Source organism: Epinephelus lanceolatus, chromosome 19, assembly GCF_041903045.1.
Source record: "Epinephelus lanceolatus isolate andai-2023 chromosome 19, ASM4190304v1, whole genome shotgun sequence".
In the NCBI taxonomy this organism is placed as follows: Eukaryota; Metazoa; Chordata; class Actinopteri; order Perciformes; family Serranidae; genus Epinephelus; species Epinephelus lanceolatus.
The window spans coordinates 8,072,606-8,091,879 of NC_135752.1; the positions used below are offsets into that span (position 1 = coordinate 8,072,606).

General features: G+C 41.2%; 1 protein-coding gene across 3 annotated transcripts; it reads left to right on the forward strand.

Moving 5' to 3' along the window:
* Window positions 1-373: 373 nt before the first annotated feature.
* Window positions 374-18,858, forward strand: c19h18orf54 (chromosome 19 C18orf54 homolog). Of its 3 annotated transcripts, none has more exons than XM_033646122.2 (15): window positions 374-412; window positions 2,403-2,537; window positions 2,952-3,108; window positions 3,206-3,373; window positions 3,555-3,699; window positions 3,816-3,885; window positions 3,975-4,179; window positions 7,136-7,224; window positions 8,962-9,070; window positions 9,155-9,247; window positions 12,311-12,404; window positions 12,489-12,546; window positions 15,827-16,000; window positions 16,271-16,329; window positions 16,687-18,858. In XM_033646122.2, exons 2-15 carry the CDS (start codon window positions 2,403-2,405, stop codon window positions 16,850-16,852), a joined length of 1,722 nt encoding a protein of 573 aa, XP_033502013.1. In that variant the 5' UTR covers window positions 374-412; the 3' UTR covers window positions 16,853-18,858. The 3 variants fall into 3 exon arrangements, with proteins under 3 accessions (XP_033502013.1, XP_033502014.1, XP_033502012.1); XM_033646123.2 differs by lacking the exon at window positions 374-412 and adding an exon at window positions 1,468-1,741 and having other exon boundaries at window positions 3,978-4,179; XM_033646121.2 differs by lacking the exon at window positions 374-412 and adding an exon at window positions 1,474-1,741.
* Window positions 18,859-19,274: the final 416 nt, after the last annotated feature.

Sequence of the window (19,274 nt, forward strand, 5' to 3'; positions counted from 1 at the left end):
GCTTAGATTGATTATTTATGTATTGAAAATATAAATAATATGTAAATCAAATAGTGCACTAGACTACAACAATTTTGCCTTTTAAAACAGTTGCAAACCAGTCATTAAATTTAGTGCTAAATTACATGAATGATATATTCATATGTATATATGTATGTTTGTATGTATGTATGTAGGTATGTTGTTGCTTTATAAAGAGAGGCAGCTCTGATGGGAGAGCTTCCTGTGACGGTGTCTGTTATGTTTCTGGTGCGTGGATTTCGAGACAGAGTGATCACTCTTACCTCTTTTCCCTCACATCGCTCTGGTTCAGTCCACAAGTGACGTCACAGAGTGTTTAAAGGGGCCTGCAGCACCCATGAACACTGGAGGAAGTGACCTTGGATAGCGGAAGTGATCATTATGGCGGAAGGTTTGAATTGTTATATGATGCTCTGTTTTTTTTTTTTTTAATTAATTAAAGGAGTTTGACTTTAGATTTGTGGACCCTGGGACTTCATAAGACTGGGTAGCATACTGAGGGGAGCGTTTGGTAGAGATATTAACCGACAGCCTCTGCACGTCTGGATATTTTTACAGTTCATTACAAACTCTGAAGGATGGCAGAGAGGGAGACAGATGGTGACAGCATCACCATGGAGTTTAGTGTGGAAGAGTGAAACTGTAGTGATGAAAGGAATGAGAGTGAGTGGGAAGAGGTGGTGAGAGGAAGAAGATCCACGAGGGCAACCAGCGATAACAGTGATGCTGTGAAGTGCTGAAAAGTGGAGGTTAGAGTTGGATTCTTGGGCAGGGGCAAGATGTTTTTTAAGTGGAATATCTATTGAGGTTAAAGCTGGGTCAGAACTATAGCGCATGGAACACCTCTGCAGTGGAGTCTTGTCAGCCCTGCTTTATTTTGATAATAAATGATACATTTGTAAATGTGCAAGTGGATATGGGAAGAGTCAGTGTTTGCAGATGACAAGGCTCTGTGGAAAAGGGGGAGAAATGGGGAACATATAAAAACACATATAAGCCTATATATAAGATGGAATTCCTGATGTTGAAATATAGCAACCAAGTCAAAATGTTGGCATTGTACATTTCTGCAAAACACAAATGCGTTACAGTTCTATGTGGAGCGGATAACTTGTAATTTTACGTTTCAGCAACGTTGTGGTTAATGCATAGATAGGTTTAAGCACAAAACCCACTTGGTTAATAGGGAAAGATAATATTTTGGCTTTAATTACCCAGTTTTTGAGGCTTAATCCACGTTGACAAGGCAGCAATGTCTCAGAAAAAAAAACAACTCCGAAAACATGATGAAGTAATAATGATGAAGTGATGCAATTTCATACTTCACATATCCATTCACTTTGACGTCATATTGTTATGCAAAAACACTTTCTGGCCATTTTTCAACATCACATCTCAGGAGCAGAAGGGGAGACATTTGGTGAAATACTGAATTGGTGAATGATGTGTATAAAGCATCCATGTTTTCAGAAATATGGGCCGTGTATGTCTCCGCTGATAACCATGAATATACTTTATTACCAGATTTTTGAATGGTGTTCGGTCGTAAAGTCTCCGGCGGAAACCATCTGTGCTAAACTGACTCCAGACCAGCTAAGTGAGTTAGCTTTCACGTTACCCGGGAGCCTTGAATATCCTGCTTTGAACAGTCACTGTATACAGACGGCTGGACAAGAAATATAGCCTACTGAAGGAAAAGGAGGCATTATGGACTGAAGATGTAAGTGTATATTTTCGTCTGATACGGATTCACGGCTTTGATAGAAATATTTCAATTCTTGTTTTTAGCCTGATAGTAACGTTACTGCTAAGTTCACTTTTGAGACTTCGACAATAAAGTCAGCACAGTTGCGATGGGCGTTATAAACAGTGTATATACACGAACGTTAAACCACCGTTATATAAAACACTTAATGTCAACGTTTCTAATTTCTGAATGTATGTATGGCCTTTTACGATAACGTTATTGTTTGCTTTGCTTGTGTTTTGGTCGTTGTTTAGCTAGCTAGCGTTAGCTAGTTAGCTAGGCTAAAGCCAAGCTGGCAAACAAACCCCAGTCAGGCTCTCCTTACGTCAAAATAACACAAGCTCGAAACTGACAGACAAACAGCTAGGCCAAAATCACTCGACAACACACTGTCTTTTATTCTGAGTGGTTGTCAGTTCATGGTTAGCTAGCATATCAGTGTGTGTCTGAATTTCACTCCTAACATCCGAATTAGTGATGGGAAAAACTGACAAATGCGTCCCACTGGTAACATAAGCTGTGTGGCTTTACAGCCTGTGGTCCGTCAGCCTGTATGACCTGTTAAGGAATATCAGTTGTAGGATCATACGTGTTGATACATTTTGTTACAAAAGTTGTTTGTTTTTTTGTCTAGATGGAGTCCAGCAGCTTGATTGGTGAATTACTGTCTCCTGAGTCGACGGTGACCTCACTACTTTCAAGCTCAGGTCACCTGAGGAGCAGCCTGCAGGCTTCTGAACACAACGCCACCTTTGGATATAAACACAAGGTTCACTCTGCTTTTAATGTTTCTACTGGTTTCTTCAGCAGTGATTACTGTGGAGAGGATATGCCTATCTTTATCCTCTGTCTTGTAATGATAACTGATCCAATTTTGACAGACAGTCATCCAGACAAAATGATGTTGCTATTTTGTAGACCAATGGAATGCAAATTGTAAATGGAAGTTCTGTACTGGGTTAGAGATAAAGAAAATGAGCATTGTAAAGATCAAAGGAATGGTACCTTTAAATTTCTGTTAATTTCTGAATGACTTCAGTGCTTCAAATTAAAATCCCTCCAGCTGCTTTACACTGCCCTGCAGTGATGCATCTAGGATTCCTGTCTTGCTGGCTGACAATTTTTTTATGATGCTGGACTGACTAAATTAAATTACACATGCTTATCAATTGATTAAATGCAGAACTATGACTCAGCCACAGCGGCGCTGGATGCCTACATTGCAGACTTTGAGAGAAGTCATCAGAACAGCGAGTCGTTAACAGGAAAACTGGTTCTGCCTCATAGTTCCCCCTCCACACCATGCAGACCCAGAGTGAGCACGCTCAGAAACAGAGATGGTAGGTCACCATATTCATCAAGTAAATAAGTTTATTTCATTACAGTGTGTATCAGGTTATCTGCATGTTATTGCCTTTATGTGTTTTTGTCTCCAAGTTCTTAGGGAGCGTTTGACAGACAGGGAGCTGGACTTCCTGAACCTCCCCGTCAGCTCCCTCCATCACCGCAGCAACCGAGACAGACTCTCAATGACGACAGACGAGCTGCTGTCTATCCCTTACGATGGCTCGATGCCCATCACTCACACCTCCGCCTTCATGCAAGGTCTGTTAACACATCACACACCTCCACCTTTATCTGAGGTCACTAAAAGTTTTACCCACACCACTGCCATCACATGAGGTCATTAAACATGCCACTCCCACCTCTACTTTCATCAAAAGTCTTACATCACCCATATCTCCGCCTATCTCAGTTCTTTGACTTGTCTCGTCTGCTGATCCAGGCCTCCTGTCCCGGTCTGGAGCCTCCCAGCCCTGCCCCTTGTCCAGACCAACACACAGAACCTGGGACAGACTCAGCAGCAGTCTTCCTGCTCCCCGACCGAACCATCGCCACCCTCATCCAACCAGGATGCCAAGGAGTTCCAGGTTCATGCTGTTGGCCATTATCTGTTTCATTTGGGACGTTTCTGAAAGATCTCTGTTCTGTCCTGTACAAGATCTACATTGCATTTCACATTTCATTACTTCCCCCTCCTGTCCAGGTGCAGAGAAAGACCAGAGGCAGCCATGTTGAATCCAAATGTTGATATCCCCTCAGTCAGCTGCTATAAGGTGACAATCATCAACATGTATTAGTGTTTTTGAAACTGACTCAGAGTAGGACTGTAGTGAACCTCTCTTCTCACTCCTTCTGTCTCTAGCAGTCTGCACACAGAGCGGGAAGGTCAGAGTGGGCAGAGCCATCTTCGTCCCTCCACCTCCCTCGCTGGTTCACCAGTAACAAGACAGACATGGACTGTTCAGGAATCACCAGCGTGGCGGACCTAAAGTACCCAGCCTGGATTCAATGGTGTGATATCAGCGAGCCACCGCCACTCACAGAGTCAGAACTGTGGGATGACCACGGTACAACACCACCTGCATGCCACCAACACACATTGCACATCCCTCTGTGTTACTGAACCCACTTGGCACTACAGCATTACTGTGTCATCTAATTAGCAAAAAGTATAAATATGAGAGTGCAAGAGCTTCAAAACAAAAATGGTGCAAATGTTTTCAGAATGTAGTCCCCAGCCCTGCCTGTTAAGAGCTACTGCCCTGCATATTTTGGGTCTCTCCCTACTTTACTGATTATAATAATCTGCTCATTATCAAGCCCCTGAAGCTTGTCAAGGGCTTGATAATGAGCAGATCATTTGAATCAGATGAGTAGAGTAGAGACCTAAAACATGCAGGGCAGTAGCTCTCCAGGAGCAGAATGTAGAAATGTAGACTAAGGGCCTGTGTCCACATTTTTTTTTTTCAGCACCAGTATCTTTTTTTTTATGTTTGTTTTTTCCAATTGTTCCCAAATAAGGAGCGAGCGCACGCAGCCGCCTGGAGAACAAGAGGTTTTTTTTTTGTTTGTTTGTTTGTTTGTTTTCTCAGAGTGCTCCGCCTTTTCTGTGCAACTGCTCTGAGCTCTTTAAGTTGAAAATCTGAACTTTTCAGAAAGGCACTGGTGATGTCACTGCCGCTTCATTTGCAGGGCTACTGTGTACTGTTAGCCTGGAAATCCAGACCCAAATCTAGAAAGATTTAGGGTCTGGCCATGAGTAATGCAAATGGCCCAACTCGAGGGGCGGCACCAAGCATGCATTTGTAAATATCACTGCACGCAATTGGATAACACTACGACCAATCAGAACAATACACGGAGTGACGTATCCAGGGCGCTACCAGTGGAGCTAACTGGTAGATTAGACTCTTGCCGTATCCGGCAAAACAGAAAAAATGTCCTTCTTGCAAAGGAAAGATTCGAGCACCGTCTTCTGTTCCTCTTTTAGAGAAAAAGCCAAGTCTAACTCGTTCATTGTAGCGGCCAAAGCCGTTTCAAACAACTGGTGTTCATCCGTAGCCATCTTGCAGTGTTTACTGACTGATTCCGGGCTTCGTCGTCGCAGCGCCGTCGTCATCTGTTTAGCTCGCCTCTGGCCCGCCTATATCAGATACACTGATGTGATTGGTGCAGCTCGGTTTCATGGGCATAGGTAATGAGCATCATTACTGATTGCCAGAGTGACTTGCTGAGCAAATTCAAATTGTGCTCTCGCGAGAACTCTGGATTTTCAGGGTAATGTACTGTCTCAACAAAGACAGAAAAGCTCATTTTTTGGGAGCAGGCTGTCACTGGATGTTGCTGGTGGGTGCTGTGCCTTTATTACAGCTGGCTTTGTAAGCTTGAAGTTGACTGTGTATTCAATCCTCTGTTAATGTAGGATCACATTAGCTATCTGGCTGATGTTAGTGTCAAGATATTGTTGTCGTAGAAACAAATCCCATGCGCAGCACGTCATTAAAAAAGCACTGTGTTGAAACGCTCCCCAGTGCTCTGCCAGCGCTTTTTCGCTGACAAAAAAATGCTATGTGGACACGGGCCCTGATGAACTAACAGCATACAAAGCTAGATGTCTGTATCCTTCTTTAGTCTTTCCAAAACTGAAAATTGTAAGGAAAGAATCAGAAGTGTTTGTCTGCTTTAACATAAGTTGCATTTGTTTGCATATCCAGCTAAGTAATTTACTAACAGTAGTAGAGTTGGGGGGCCGCACTAGTGTAGTGATTAGAGTACTGGGCTTCCATGTGGAAGGTCCAGGTACGAACCCTGGTGGGGTCAACATCAGCAAAGTCATGCAGTCGCAAGAGGTTCCCACTGCTGAATCATTTGGGATCAGATTAATCTGAACCAAGTCCTCAGCAAGTGCGAGTCTCAAGCCTGTTGTAGACAGGAAGCTCCAGACACAAAAGCAGATTCAGTAACTGATAGAGTTGGGCAATATGTTTAAATTTTCTAACAGCAGTCAGCCTGACAACTGGTAATTGCCGATATATTCCTGCAGGTGTGTGTGCAACACGCTTTGTTAACTCATCATAAAACACACTAAATTCAAACTTGACAGAGACAAAATAAAACTTAAACATAAAACTCAAAATTGCCTTTGATCATCATTACACTGTTTCAACATTTGGTCTGGTTTGGTTGAAATAAACCCTTAATTCACAGAGTTAGATGTAAAAATATGCTGACTCTACATGTTTTTTTCCCAGCTGTTTCTCTCTGCCATACTGGACTCCTTGTGCTACTGCATTAGCTCGCTGAACAAGAGCCTGTCACTGAGTAGCCAGAGCTATGTCTGCACTTTGTTTTAGCACTGTGCCAGCTGCCTGCTGAACAGGCAGACCAATACATTAACAAAACAGAAGGAACCCCCACCCCCCCAACCAGTCGATATAGTTGTCTAGTCGTCCCAACCCTAATAAGTGACCATTAATTCCAAGGCCAAGGAGCACATCATTAACTAACTGCATTAGTTCCTGGGAATTTTTACATGAAAAAAGTCCACTTCAAAACAAGCCCATCCACTGTGTAGTATGTTCCCATTTTATTGAAGCTGGTCCTGTGCTGTGTTCTTTGGACTGGGATAACCAAGGTATCAAGAGTAGAATGATGACATGAGTCTGGAGTTTGTGGTTCTTCAAAGCTGGTCTAAAACTCACCCAAAACTGTTTTCAGAGCAGAAATGAGAAGCTGCTTTTGTCTTTTTTTTAATGCCAGTAAAATGTGAGCAGTCACTCTGCCACAGTTATTGTAAACTGCATATGTGCTGTGCAAGAAAAGAAGCTTGACAGGCATAACAGGTAGTAAGAGGGATAGGGCTCAACTAACAGACCATTGCGAGTATAACATCATCAAGAAAAAGCAAATAATACTAAGCAAATAGCAAATAATACTAATAACTTTCCCATTAAAAAATTATTAATGATGTGGAATATTTTTACTATCAAGCAATCGTTCTGCTCTTTGTTGTTGCTCTTCCAGGTGTTCTTCCACCTGTATCTCCCAGAAGAGGAGCTCCATCCTGGGTGGCGGAGCTGGAGGATGAAGATCCCGACCAGACACTTGCAAAGGTGAGAGAACAGAATCAAAGTGTGAACTTTTCAGTTTGATCAGACGGCAGCTCATGATGTCTGATGAACTGTTTCTGACCTGAAAAAGGATGGCAGAATTGTCCTGAGTCAAGAAAACGTGTTTAACACTTTTCTTATACAGGTGGAGGATCTAGACTCATTTATTTTTCATGATGTGTGACAAAATAATCCCTCCTCAATGTCACCTTACTGGCTGTTACGGAGCTTTCAGCTGCATCTCACAGTCTTCATTAGTAGCGGAAGCTGGCTCAGGTGTCATCATGTGACTTAACTAACTCAGAGTTTTTTACTAAACCTGCTTTCTAAAAAAGGGCCCTGGTGTTCTTCACCACTGTTTTGGAGAAGGAAATAACAGGTTAACAAGGGGTCTGTTTTCTTTTTTAAACGAGTGTTGTGCGGTCGATTTAATTTATAACAATGTGAAAAGCGGTTCATGTGAATTTCGAAAAGTAACTGCTGAAAGAAATTTAAAGTATTAGATTTGAGGACAGAATTTGATGTGGCGGTAGGTGCTACAATGACTGTTGTTTCAGCGCATCCCGCATCCCCTGGCCCATCCACCAGGGCAAAGTCAACCTAGGGAAAACACTTAGTAGTTAGTATGTATACATGCACAGTTAAGTAGAGCTAGAGTCATAGCTCAAATAGGCCATTTAATTGGACTACAATCCTTGTCCCAGTATACAAGCACGGGAGGGGAATCGATTCATTGACTGAAGTATGTCCAGTTGCGCTACGATAGGTGGTGATATGCTCCCTTTCAGCTTGTTATGATTGGACCTGCTCTGGATGTAGATTTCACCATGGTGTTATCGGCTTCTTCCTCTATTATGCATTTAATGCTATTCAACTTCTGGGTCAAAGCCCAGGGTAAAAACTGTAGAGCAGTAGAGCCAGTTTGGGTCCAATTGACTGTATACAATTCAACTCCCAATCCCATTATCTGGGTGCGTTAGTCCGACTTTGAGAAATTTGATTTAGTACGATTTCAGTTGGACTAACATGTTTACATGTATTTTAAAAGTCCTGTTTTAGTCAGACTACCACAATAAATCGATTTTCTCTAATGTCATGTAAACACACTGTAACGAGCTTAAAAAAAAAATCCCTCTCTTCCCTCCTGTGCTGCCGTCTCATGTAGCGTCGCCTGTTACCCCTGGCCACCCATGGCCTTAAAAGATGACGTCACGCAGCGTCTCAAAAAGAGAAAGAGGCACAAGTCTACTCTGGTTGACAGAGAAGTATCTCACCCGTTTAGTCCGCACCCTGCAGCAGCTCAGGCAAAAAGCTGAGGTAGCTAGTCCCTCGTATTTCCTCTGCCACTACGGACGGAATGGATAATCCATACCGGAACGGACAAAACAGAAAAACGCATACCGAAACAATCATCAGCTGATCATTACCCCGGTTGTCCCTTCTCCACTACATTCATTCACGCATGGTGTTTGGTTGATCAATTTTATTTATTTGAGGTTGTATAAGTGTGTTATTTGTGCATCCTTTGTGTTGGTTTTTGTTCCCTTGAGTTGACTAAAAAAAAAGGTAATATAAAATAAAATAGTCACTCAATAAAACTGTCACAACACTGACTGAAAAAGCATGAAAGTACCTTTAAATAGAGATTATTTTGTCACACACTACTGTTCCCAGTGTGAAGAATGACCTTGCACGCCCAGATATTTAAGTGATTATCTGTGTGTTTGTTTGTGTTGTCAGGGTGATAGCCAGCAGACTCTCAGAGATCTGAGGCTTCAGTTTGCTGAAGAGATTTCTCTACTCGCTGCAGAGAGAAACAGCTCTGACGTCATGGAAACTCTGTTCAGAGGTAGAAAGACAAATTGTTGTACATCAAATGTGTTTTATAGGCCCACAGTTATGTTTTTACTGTTTGTGTTTTTCCTCCTGTCAGACAACAGGATTGAGTCTCTGATCCAGAAGGCGGACCAGGTGTTGAACCGTCTGTCTCAGAGTTATGGAGGAGCAGACTGTCCCGCAGATCCAGGTGAGACCAGGACTCAACCCAAAGACACAAGGTTTCTCAGTTTCTCCTCCTACAGTTGTAAGCAACAAAGCTAATGTCTAGGACATAACAGACACAGGCAGTACCAAATGAGCACACACACTGCTCAGATAACATAAACAAATCACAAACAAGTTGTTGTAAAGGTTTGCTTGGAGCTTGTTCTCCATCTCATATCAGCTTGATGTCTGCAGCAGGACAATTTTCCAAAAAGGTGCTCGTTGCGCTACATTGTCCTGATCACTGTGAAGCAAACAAAACAATAAATACAGTTCATGTCCAAGAAGAGTAAACTGAGCAACAAGGTAACACTGGTGGCTAATTCAAACATACTCAACGCAGCTGCTTTACAGTAAAAAGCTTCCAGCTGCAGTTTATCTAAGGAAGCAAAGCGACGTCATTGTGTGGCTTTCACTGTGAAGCTTGATTTATATATTTATTTATTGCATTTTCCCTTGTTTAGATGGTAAACAGTATACTACGTACAAAGAGATAATATAAGAAGAGAGAGGAGGGGGTTAATGTGCAGCCAGAGTCCGTGCTCAGAGTCAAAATTTGGGTGTGGCAGTTTTTACAGGCTAGAACACCTGAAGATTGATTTACACATCTGTATTAAGGGATAATTACACTGTAGCTGTGTAGCCTCACATGTATCTTACCTAAGCCTTGTTTCCACTGCACAGTATGGCACAACACAGCTCAACTTGACTTGCTTGGAACTGTTCTTTTTTTTTTTGTCTGTTGGCCAAAGTTGTTGCAAGTTCCTGGTACTTTATTTTGTACCACCTTGGCCGAGGTTTCAAGTGCGCTGATGCTAGAAGGTGGAGTTAAATCACTACAGACCACTTACTGTACAGAAAGAATAGACACTAGCATGACACAGGACATCCTGCACAAACCCATTATTTTTAAATTACAACGCTACCATAAATCATGGCCACAATCTTTTTGTGCAGTCAGATTTATAAAAATGGCAGCTCAAAAAGCTAGACAAAATGATCAATTGACAAAGTGCAGACATTCCTCTGTTGGGTTGCAGATGAAAGAATTCAGTGAGAGCTGCATGGAGCAACGTGGTCTTTGTTGCATTAAAGATGATGTCACCGCAGTTTCATGCAGAGTATGTCACAATAATTTCATGTGGCATCGCTGAAACAAACAGCTGAAAATTCCGCATACACTGATGGGGTATGATCTGCAGTGGAAAACCAAATAGAGGAAAGGACCTGGTTCCAAAAGTGAGGCAAGTAGAGTCAAACCATGCAATGGAAGTAACGCATTAGCTGACATGCACCTCTCCAAACGCTGGGGCTGCAGCCTTGGAGAGAAGATGTCCCTCCCCTTCCAGTGTCCCTCATTGGACCTTATTTCAGAAAAAAAATATGTACAGTAGTCAACGGTAAAGACAGCTAACTTTTTTATGCCTTCACACCAGCGATAGCTATGGCCAGAGGCATTATGTTTTCGGGTTGTCCGTCCGTCCGTCCGTTCATTCGTTCCATCCTTGTGAACACGATAGCTCAAGAGCACCTAAAGGGAAATTCTTTCTTTCTTCAGATTTTCTTTCTTTCTTCAAATTTGGCACAAATGGCCACTTGGACTCACCAATGAACTAATTAGTTTTTGGGAGTCAAGGGTCAAATGTCAAGGTTGCGGTGACCCTGTGTGTCTCATTTTCGTGAATGCGATATCTGAAGAACAGCTCGAGGGAATTTCTTCAAATTTGGCACGAACATTCACTTGGACTCAGTGATGGACTGACTAGATTTTGGTGGTCAAAGGTCAAGGTCAGTGTGACCTTGTATCTGTGTCATTCTTGTGAATGTGACATCTCGAGAATATCTTAAGGCAATTTCTTTAAATTAGACACAAACATCCATGTGGACTGAAGAATAAACTGATTAGAATTTTGTGGTCAAAGGTCAAGGTCATTGTGACCTCACAAAATGTGTTTTTGGCCAGAACTCAAGAACTCATATGCTAATTATGACAAACTTCACACAAATTTCTAATCGGATAAAATAATGAAGTGATGACATTTTATATCCAAAAGGTGAAAGGTCAGCTTCACTGTGACATCACAATGTTATGCAAAAACACTTTTCTGGCCATTACTCAACGTTATATCCCAAGAACAGAGAAGGAAATATTTGGTCAGATACTTAATTGGTGACTCTAAGCTTGGGTGTCCACCTTAAAACAGTGCTGACTGTATAGATCTTCTGTGCTGTCAGGGGGAGATGGGTGTGAGGCATCCATGTTTTCACAGACATGGCTGTGAATAAGAAAAACTTAACTGGAGCGCAGAGGCTTACAACTACAGGGTGGTAATTCTAGTTTCATGCCAAGACAGTCACAGATTGTCTTGTGAAACCACTCGGTAAACTTTATCTCTTGTCTTGCATGATATATGTCACAAACACCAGCTAGCTTGCTAGGTAATTTAGCTGTGTTCCACAAACAAATGTGTAATTGATGGCACAGATCAAAGGGGAACAAAAAAAAAAATGTCTCTCCATCACTTGCCGTACCTGCCTATGGTGGTTCACCAGAAGGGGAGGGATGTCACTTCTTTATGGAGATACCACATACAGACTGGAAAAGCTATGATAGGCCAGTTTGAGCATCTTGTGTTTTCTCATACAAATTTATGATGCTTGTAGATGTTGTTGATAGCAGGGAGCTGGTTGAAGACAGGCTCAGTCCTCATTTTCAGTCACACTACAGCAGTGGAAAGCCATTCCCACTACAAACCTGTACATTTTCACTCAGTATTACAGTGAATGAAGGAATGTCAAAACTACATGACCGTGAAGCAGCTTAGAGCAGAATACATATACAGATGTGTCTGTTAGCCTTGTGTTGTGTTGTTTGATGCAGGTTTGTTTGTGTCTAAATGTGCTGGCCATTGGTTTCTGTCACAATCAGAAAGACAGTAGCAGTAAAATCTTTATCATAACACCAACACTGCATCAAAGGAGTTTATCACATACTGTGTCCACATGGTGCTGTCTTGTTCTTAATGAATATCTGTTGTTGTTGTAGTCAGTCCTACTGATCATGTTGAGGAAGCTGTCAGTCCAGTGAACACTGAGGAGCTGCTGCTCTGTTCCTCCTCACACTGTCCTCCATTCACTAGGTAAGACTTATTGACAATCCCTTTTTTCTTAGTTCTGTTGCACCATGACTAAACTCACTGAATGATGTGTGATTGAACCTGCAGGGATTCAGCAGCAGTTGCAGGGGGCTCTACAGAGGCTCTGACTGACAGAAGAGCTCAGGTAGGTGTTACTGTGTCCTCCTTCTCTCATCACCTTTCACTGATCCACTGTATTAACTTTATTGTTAACTTTTATTTTGCAATATAAAAATCATAATGAAGTAAATTGAATGATTAGCAACAACTGAAGTGAACAAGGGTAAGTTAAGTACACAGTGACCCTGCAAGATGGATAAGATGGCTTACAAGGGAAAACAATTTGCTTTTGGCTGGGTAATGTGAACCCCACTCACTGACTTCACTTATGGATAAACACAAGCAAAATCCAGATTTTTAAAGTTCAAAATTTTATTCAATAATGAGTACAGGCAGGGGGTTACAGCACAGGCACATGAATGATATCGTTATCGACTGATCACAAGGATGTTAACAGGTAAGGGCGATTGATGATTGACTTGACTGACATATGGTTTCTGAAAAATAATAGAAAAATAAAGGGATGAAAGCAAAAGGCTTTCACCATAAATGTAGCCTTAATGGCACAAATGAATCACACTGACTTTAAATAATGGTCATAATACAGTATGAGGTTAGAAACAAGGTGCTAAAATGGCATTAATAGGTGACTATTGCTGGGATTAACATTTGTGAATATTAATTTACTGAAATCAATTTCTGATAACTGCTAATGTTTCAGTACACTTAGCAACATGAATAGTGACAAATGACAACACATAGTGAGTGTCCTGCATCAGAAACAAATGAATGAAATAAGGAATAGTGACATGGCACACAATCCTGACAGTGTGTCAGTACAGCGCATAATAGACAAGTGAAATTCAGCAGGCAATAATCAGCCTCCTCGTTCCCAAGGGCAAACAAAACGTTAAAAGTGGACTTATATAGGCAAGCACTCATCGGATCAGTCAATATGTTTAGAGGATTAGATGAGATGGAATAACATGAATCACAGCCCTCAGATGCCTCCTCCTTATTCATGGCTGTATTCAGGGCATCGTGCACATCCAGGCAGTTTTTATTGAGTGCACAATGAACGGGAGCGCGCCGTGAGACAGCCGCGTTCAGAGGAGACGGAGAGAATTCTTCCCAACAAGATCAACATCTCTCCATCGTGAAGCTGTTTCAAACATTGTACAACCGAGGTATCTATAAACATCTATAAAAAAACGTGGTCATCAACAACCTTCAATATCATCATCATCATCACTATCACCATCACTGTCAATCATCACATAATCATTACAAGAATAACAACCACCCAAGAGAGTAGCATCAGTACTAAGTTAGACTCTTCCATTGCCCAGCATTCAAAAGAGATTACAGTAGGGATGCAAGAGTAGTTATATCTGTTACTCTCAGCAGGGGGAAATCTGTGCTGAGAGCCAAAAGGCAAAAACTGAAAGTCAGAGAATAAGGAGTGGGAGCTGTCGGAAAGGATGACTTTAGCCTTTCTTCCTATCTGTTTTTGAAACAGGACAGATAAAGTACTCTGCTGAACTCCAAAGATCTTGCTACTCATTTTCATTATACTACTTAGTGCATTTTTGGTCTTGATGTTGAGATTCCCAAACCAGCAGAGACGAGAGAGGGTCAAGACAGGATAATAGGATAATAAGAGACTTGCTGACATGAAACCAAGATATTTATAGTTTTCTCCAGAGTCAACTACTTGTCCCTTGATGATGGTTTTTTGAGAGGTTGAAGGGTTATGCCTAAATTCAATACAATAATAAATTCAATGTCCTTATTTTTTTTAACATTTAGTGACACCAGTCTACAAATTCATCAACTGCAGATTAATGTTTGTTTTCATCGGCATGGAGGAGACTAACTATTATGGAGTCGTCAGAAATTTAAAAAAATAATCTGTTTGTTGTCATGCCATCTGCAGCAGTTGTTGGTATAAAAAATGTAGAGGACAGGGAAAGGACACAGCCCTGGGGAGCCCCATTGGATGATATAAACTCCCTGGACATGCATCCATTCATCCTCAGTCTCTGTGTTCTGGATGGTAAAAATCAAACTTGGTTTCACATGTGGTTCCTACGACACGTACTAGGGATGACCCAAATGCTTCCATCATTTCCATGGTAATCAATTTCCAAATCAGTACTCCAGTGCTCTGTTTTTCTATACCATTACCCCATAAACTCAAATGGCTCATAAATTAAGAAATGGTAATTCAAAAGAATTCATTATGCATCAACATTAATTATTAGTTATTCTCAGACAAGGACATTTAAATTTAGTGAGAGGTCTAGTTTTGTGACTCTGACAGTTTGACGGCCAGTGACGGCCTTACAGATACAGTGGTCGGAAAAGTCAACCATCCGGAATAGTTTCGAATCTACAAAGAAACTTGAGTGCCAGATATGCCAAAGGAAACTAATCTACAACCAGCTAGGCAAATCACCTGAAATCTGTAACAGCGCAGCCATCTTGCATAGCATTCGTTTTTTTAGTTATTATGGCAAATGAGAGCCTGACCTGGGTGCTGTACACGGACTCAGCAAAGCAGAGTGTTTTACCTGAGATGCCTGAGGAAATTCTGGGTACCCCCTCAAATACTGAGGAATTTGTGTGGGGCTAAACATGGGGCCCCTTACCAAACAAAAATGGGCCTCTTAGGCAAAGTCTTCCCATACAGTGAGCTTCCTCATCCAAATATTATTGATAAAAAGAAAAAAACACAGGTACCTTTTAGCCTACTACCTAAGTGAGATGCATGTTTTGTTTTGTTTTTTTTTTAACAAAGATGAGCATTTCTGCCTTGTTGCAGCTCATTCTATGTCTCTTCTCATCTAAGATGTGAGACTGAGCTGAACAGCCACTCACTCTCCATGGTTTTGCATGAAGCACTTAGGTTTTTCTGCCAGTGCTGGAAAACGGAGGTGATTATATTTCCAGTATCCAGTCTCTTTTCTGGAACGGAGCCTCTGCAAAGAAACATCTCACAAACTGTAGCTGATCTTTTTCCAAGACAGTGTGATACTCCCACAAGGCCAACATTTTCTTTCACTTTTATTTGAAACCAAACCACACATGGACAAGGCACCTTTGGCCCTCTTACATCATGCCAGAGTTGTGTCCAGCCAGTGAATTCTTCTCTGAATTAGCAGCTAGCACAACATTTAGCCTGCTTAAAATACATGCAAAACAACAGATAAACATCTGCCACTGCAATAGGTGAATGTTATCTTGTAGGCCTATGGCAGTCAACAAGGCAAACATCAGCCAATATTGATGTTCAGCCGATAAATCGATTCACCTCCATTAATGATCCTCTGAAAGTGCCTCCTTCTGTTTGCTGTCTCTCCCAGGCTTGGAGATCTGGCCTCCATGGAGACAGCACCTTTAAGCAGCCTGGTCCCGTGGAGGCTCTGAAACAGATGCTGTTCAGACTGCAGGCAGTGGAGGCAGAGCTTCAGCGACAACAGCAGGCATCAGCAGCTCCAACACTCACTGACAGGCTGCAGACAGTTGAGGTCAAACAAGTATGAACCAGCACCAGCACCAGTCTGACCAGAAGTGTGCTCAGTAAGGCAGCATGTTTGGGAACAAGTGTTGCAGGAAAAATATAGCTTGTGTTTGAGATTAAACAAACACTAAATAGGGTTTATTCATTTATTCATCATTCGCATAGGGCACCTGAACAAATGTCAGGGCTTCACTGTCAACATTCAGCTGCTTTTTGAGCAACAAACCTAACTCTGTATTGTTACATGCTTTGTATATATAGAATGTTAATAAGTCTCTGTTTGCAGCCGAGGCCTGAAGGTGAAGCAAAGCTGGAGAGTTTTCCAGGTGGACCGTCACTACAGAGGTAACTGACACTGAACACATCACATACCCGATTTGTCACATCAGCATCAACATTAGAGTTACTGAGTTGTTGTCACTTATCCCGTCAAATAAATCTCAAAATCTTTGTAATGGACTTGCACCAAACGTGTACAGCCTCAGCTGTACTTTGCTATGTTTCAGCTGCACTGCTAAAGTAAGATGATGAACAAGTTAAACATTATTCAGACTAAACATCAGCCTTCTAGCATTGTTGTGAGCATATTATTATGTTGATGTTTAGCTCGAAGCACTGTCCTGCCTAAGTATAACCTTACAGAGCTGCTAGCATGGCTGTAAAGTTAGGAATATTGTTTTTGACGAATATTTCCATTCTCAGAGCTCTGCATCACCTGAGCCATCTGAAGGTTTTGGTGGAAGAACCCAGAGAGAAACGCACAGAGGAAAAAGAAGAGAAGGGTGCAGAGGAGAAGGATGAAGATGAAGGACGGTATTCCTCTTCTTCTGCTGACGGGCTCATCTGCGCTCAGCAGAAACCCTCCTGACGCTAAAGGCTTGTTTACAAGAGCAAAGAGGCTTCCTGTCAGTGTTCTCACTGTCATCTAGTTAGTGTTTCCTGTCACGTCCAGCAGCAAAAGGAAGCAGCAGATGATTCTGGATGAAGTCTGCTCTGGAATTTTATTTTAGGTGAAAAAATGCAATTCATGTAAACACTAACAGTGCAGAGGCTAAACCAGACTCATGGGGAAATTCAGGAAATGTGTGTTGAAGTTATGTTAAGTGTTAACAGTGAAGGATGCTGTGAAACTTTGAGTGCAGTTTTTAACCACCATAACAGAGATGGAAAATAACCATTGTCCATGAAAGGAACAGTCTAGAACAGAGTCAAATGAGAATGGTTTCAATACATCTTTTTTACATTTTTTTTAAAAGATGTAACTTGTAAATCAGACAGCTTCAAAGTTTTGAGGTTGGATATTTTTTGTATTTAACGGAGCGAGGCCCCTGCTTCCAGTCCTTGTGCTAATGCCCAGAACCTATTTCTGCATTGTACACGGAGCTGAAACTGTTACCCATCTTTTCATCTAGCTCTGTAGAAGTCACAAAATGAGAGGCTTTATCTTAATGTCACAGTGTTGCTCTTTAAATGCCAAATGAGAATGGAGCTCTGCAAAGTTTCATCAGGCTCCCTCTGAGAGAAGAAATGACCAGAAAGACAAAATGTCAGCATCTTACTGCATACTTACTGCACTCATACTGCAAGCACCTGTTCAGCTGCTGAGGAAGTGAAAGTGTCCAATTGACAAGTGAATGTGCCAATATGAAAGGGTTATACAATGTCTAGTTGTTTGTTACTGTACTGAAAAGCTAACAGCAAGACTCTGGACATGGCAGGGTCACAATGCTAGTTGGACAGCTTTAATATTCATTAGCATGTTAGCATGTGCTATCAAGCAAACATGCAAAGTACTAATTCTAAGCATGTTGAATGTGTTAGCATATTAACCTGCTTATTTTTTTTGTTACAATAACATGTAACTTGCTAAATGTTAGCATGTTAACATCCAATGCCGTTTATGACATGCTAACTTGAGCATGTCAAAATATAATGTTAACATGTCATCTGTAACTGAAGCCATATTAAGTTAACATTCGCATTTGAACATACCAGCATTAGCATATTATAATGCTTAATATTACATGTTCATGTTAGCATGTTACCCATGAATAACAGTAAATGTTACATGTTGTTAAATGTCATACAAACTTTAGCATGTTAGCATGTCATAATGCTAAATAATACATGCTCAAATGTAGCATATTATACTGCTAAAAACTAGAATGTTACATAAGAATTTTTAAAAAATGAGTGTCCAGCGTACTCACAATGAAAGTCCATGGCTTCTTTGGCCACTGTACAGAGGATAATGCTGCGTTCACATTGTACAGGATTTACCACTTTCTGGGATTAATGGGTAAAGTGCTGAATTGAATGTACACTGTATTTTTATTCATCGTTTTTTCACCATCCAATTATGTGAATATTCACAGGCCGTAGACATGGGAGTCTTTCCCATGTCTACCATCCATCAGATATGATGTGAACACAACAGAAACACTCTGTCCTCTGGACAAACCTCAACAAGTCAAGTATTGTATTTACTGGTGTGTTAAGATTATTGCAGCCTCACACTGTTGTGCCTACAGACTCTTAGCCTTGTTCCGACTTTATGAAATACTCAGTATGATTTGGAGAGGAAACAGAAAATTAGATTATTGATCTAGCAGTATTTTTATTCACATTTTTGTCTTTCAGGTGATGAAGACAGACTATCAGGTTTTTCTCTCCTGCCTTAAAGTCGAAACCACTTAAGTGCCATATCAGCATTTGGGCAGACAGATGACCTAAACATGAGCAGATATTTATTTTGTACCAGATGTGTGTTAATGGTTAACACAGAGTGTTTTTATTTCCATGTAGCAGCCTTCTCTCTGGTTGCTCTGAGATGATTTGTCCTTAAACAGTTCACAATAAAGCATATCTTGCTTTATACCTTCATGGTGTCAGCTCATTTTTAGATTTATTTGTTTTCTCCTTGAAGTGTGGTGAAAGTTAGTGGGAGGCCAAAGAGGACATTCATCTCCTGTGACTGGTTTCCATGAAGTTAGGAGCCTTGTGAAGGACAGTTTTTAGACAAAATATAAGCAGCAGGAGCCGAAATATCCTGACTGTTAGTTCCTGTATGGGTCATGCTCTAAAAACACTGGATTCTACATTTTTTAATTTCCCTCCATAGCATTGTTTTGTTAGACACTCTCTGCTTTATAAGAAAATACTCCTAGTTTGTAATGCAGTATTTTAGTTATTAATTTGATGTCTTCCAGATAACCCTAATGACATCAAGGTTATGTTTATTTTCTTGACAAAGCTCCTCAAGGAGTACTAACCATGATCAGCAAACTGAA

What these genes read in the sequence shown, in the direction of transcription:
- c19h18orf54 (XM_033646122.2), top strand. Translation starts at nt 2,403, where the DNA reads ATGGAGTCCAGCAGCTTGATTGGTGAATTACTGTCTCCTGAGTCGACG. An exon ending in AGGATGCCAAGGAGTTCCAG is followed by an intron (nt 3,700 to 3,815) that starts GTTCATGCTGTT and finishes CCTCCTGTCCAG; the next exon opens with GTGCAGAGAAAGACCAGAGG. An exon ending in TGACTGACAGAAGAGCTCAG is followed by an intron (nt 12,547 to 15,826) that starts GTAGGTGTTACT and finishes TGTCTCTCCCAG; the next exon opens with GCTTGGAGATCTGGCCTCCA.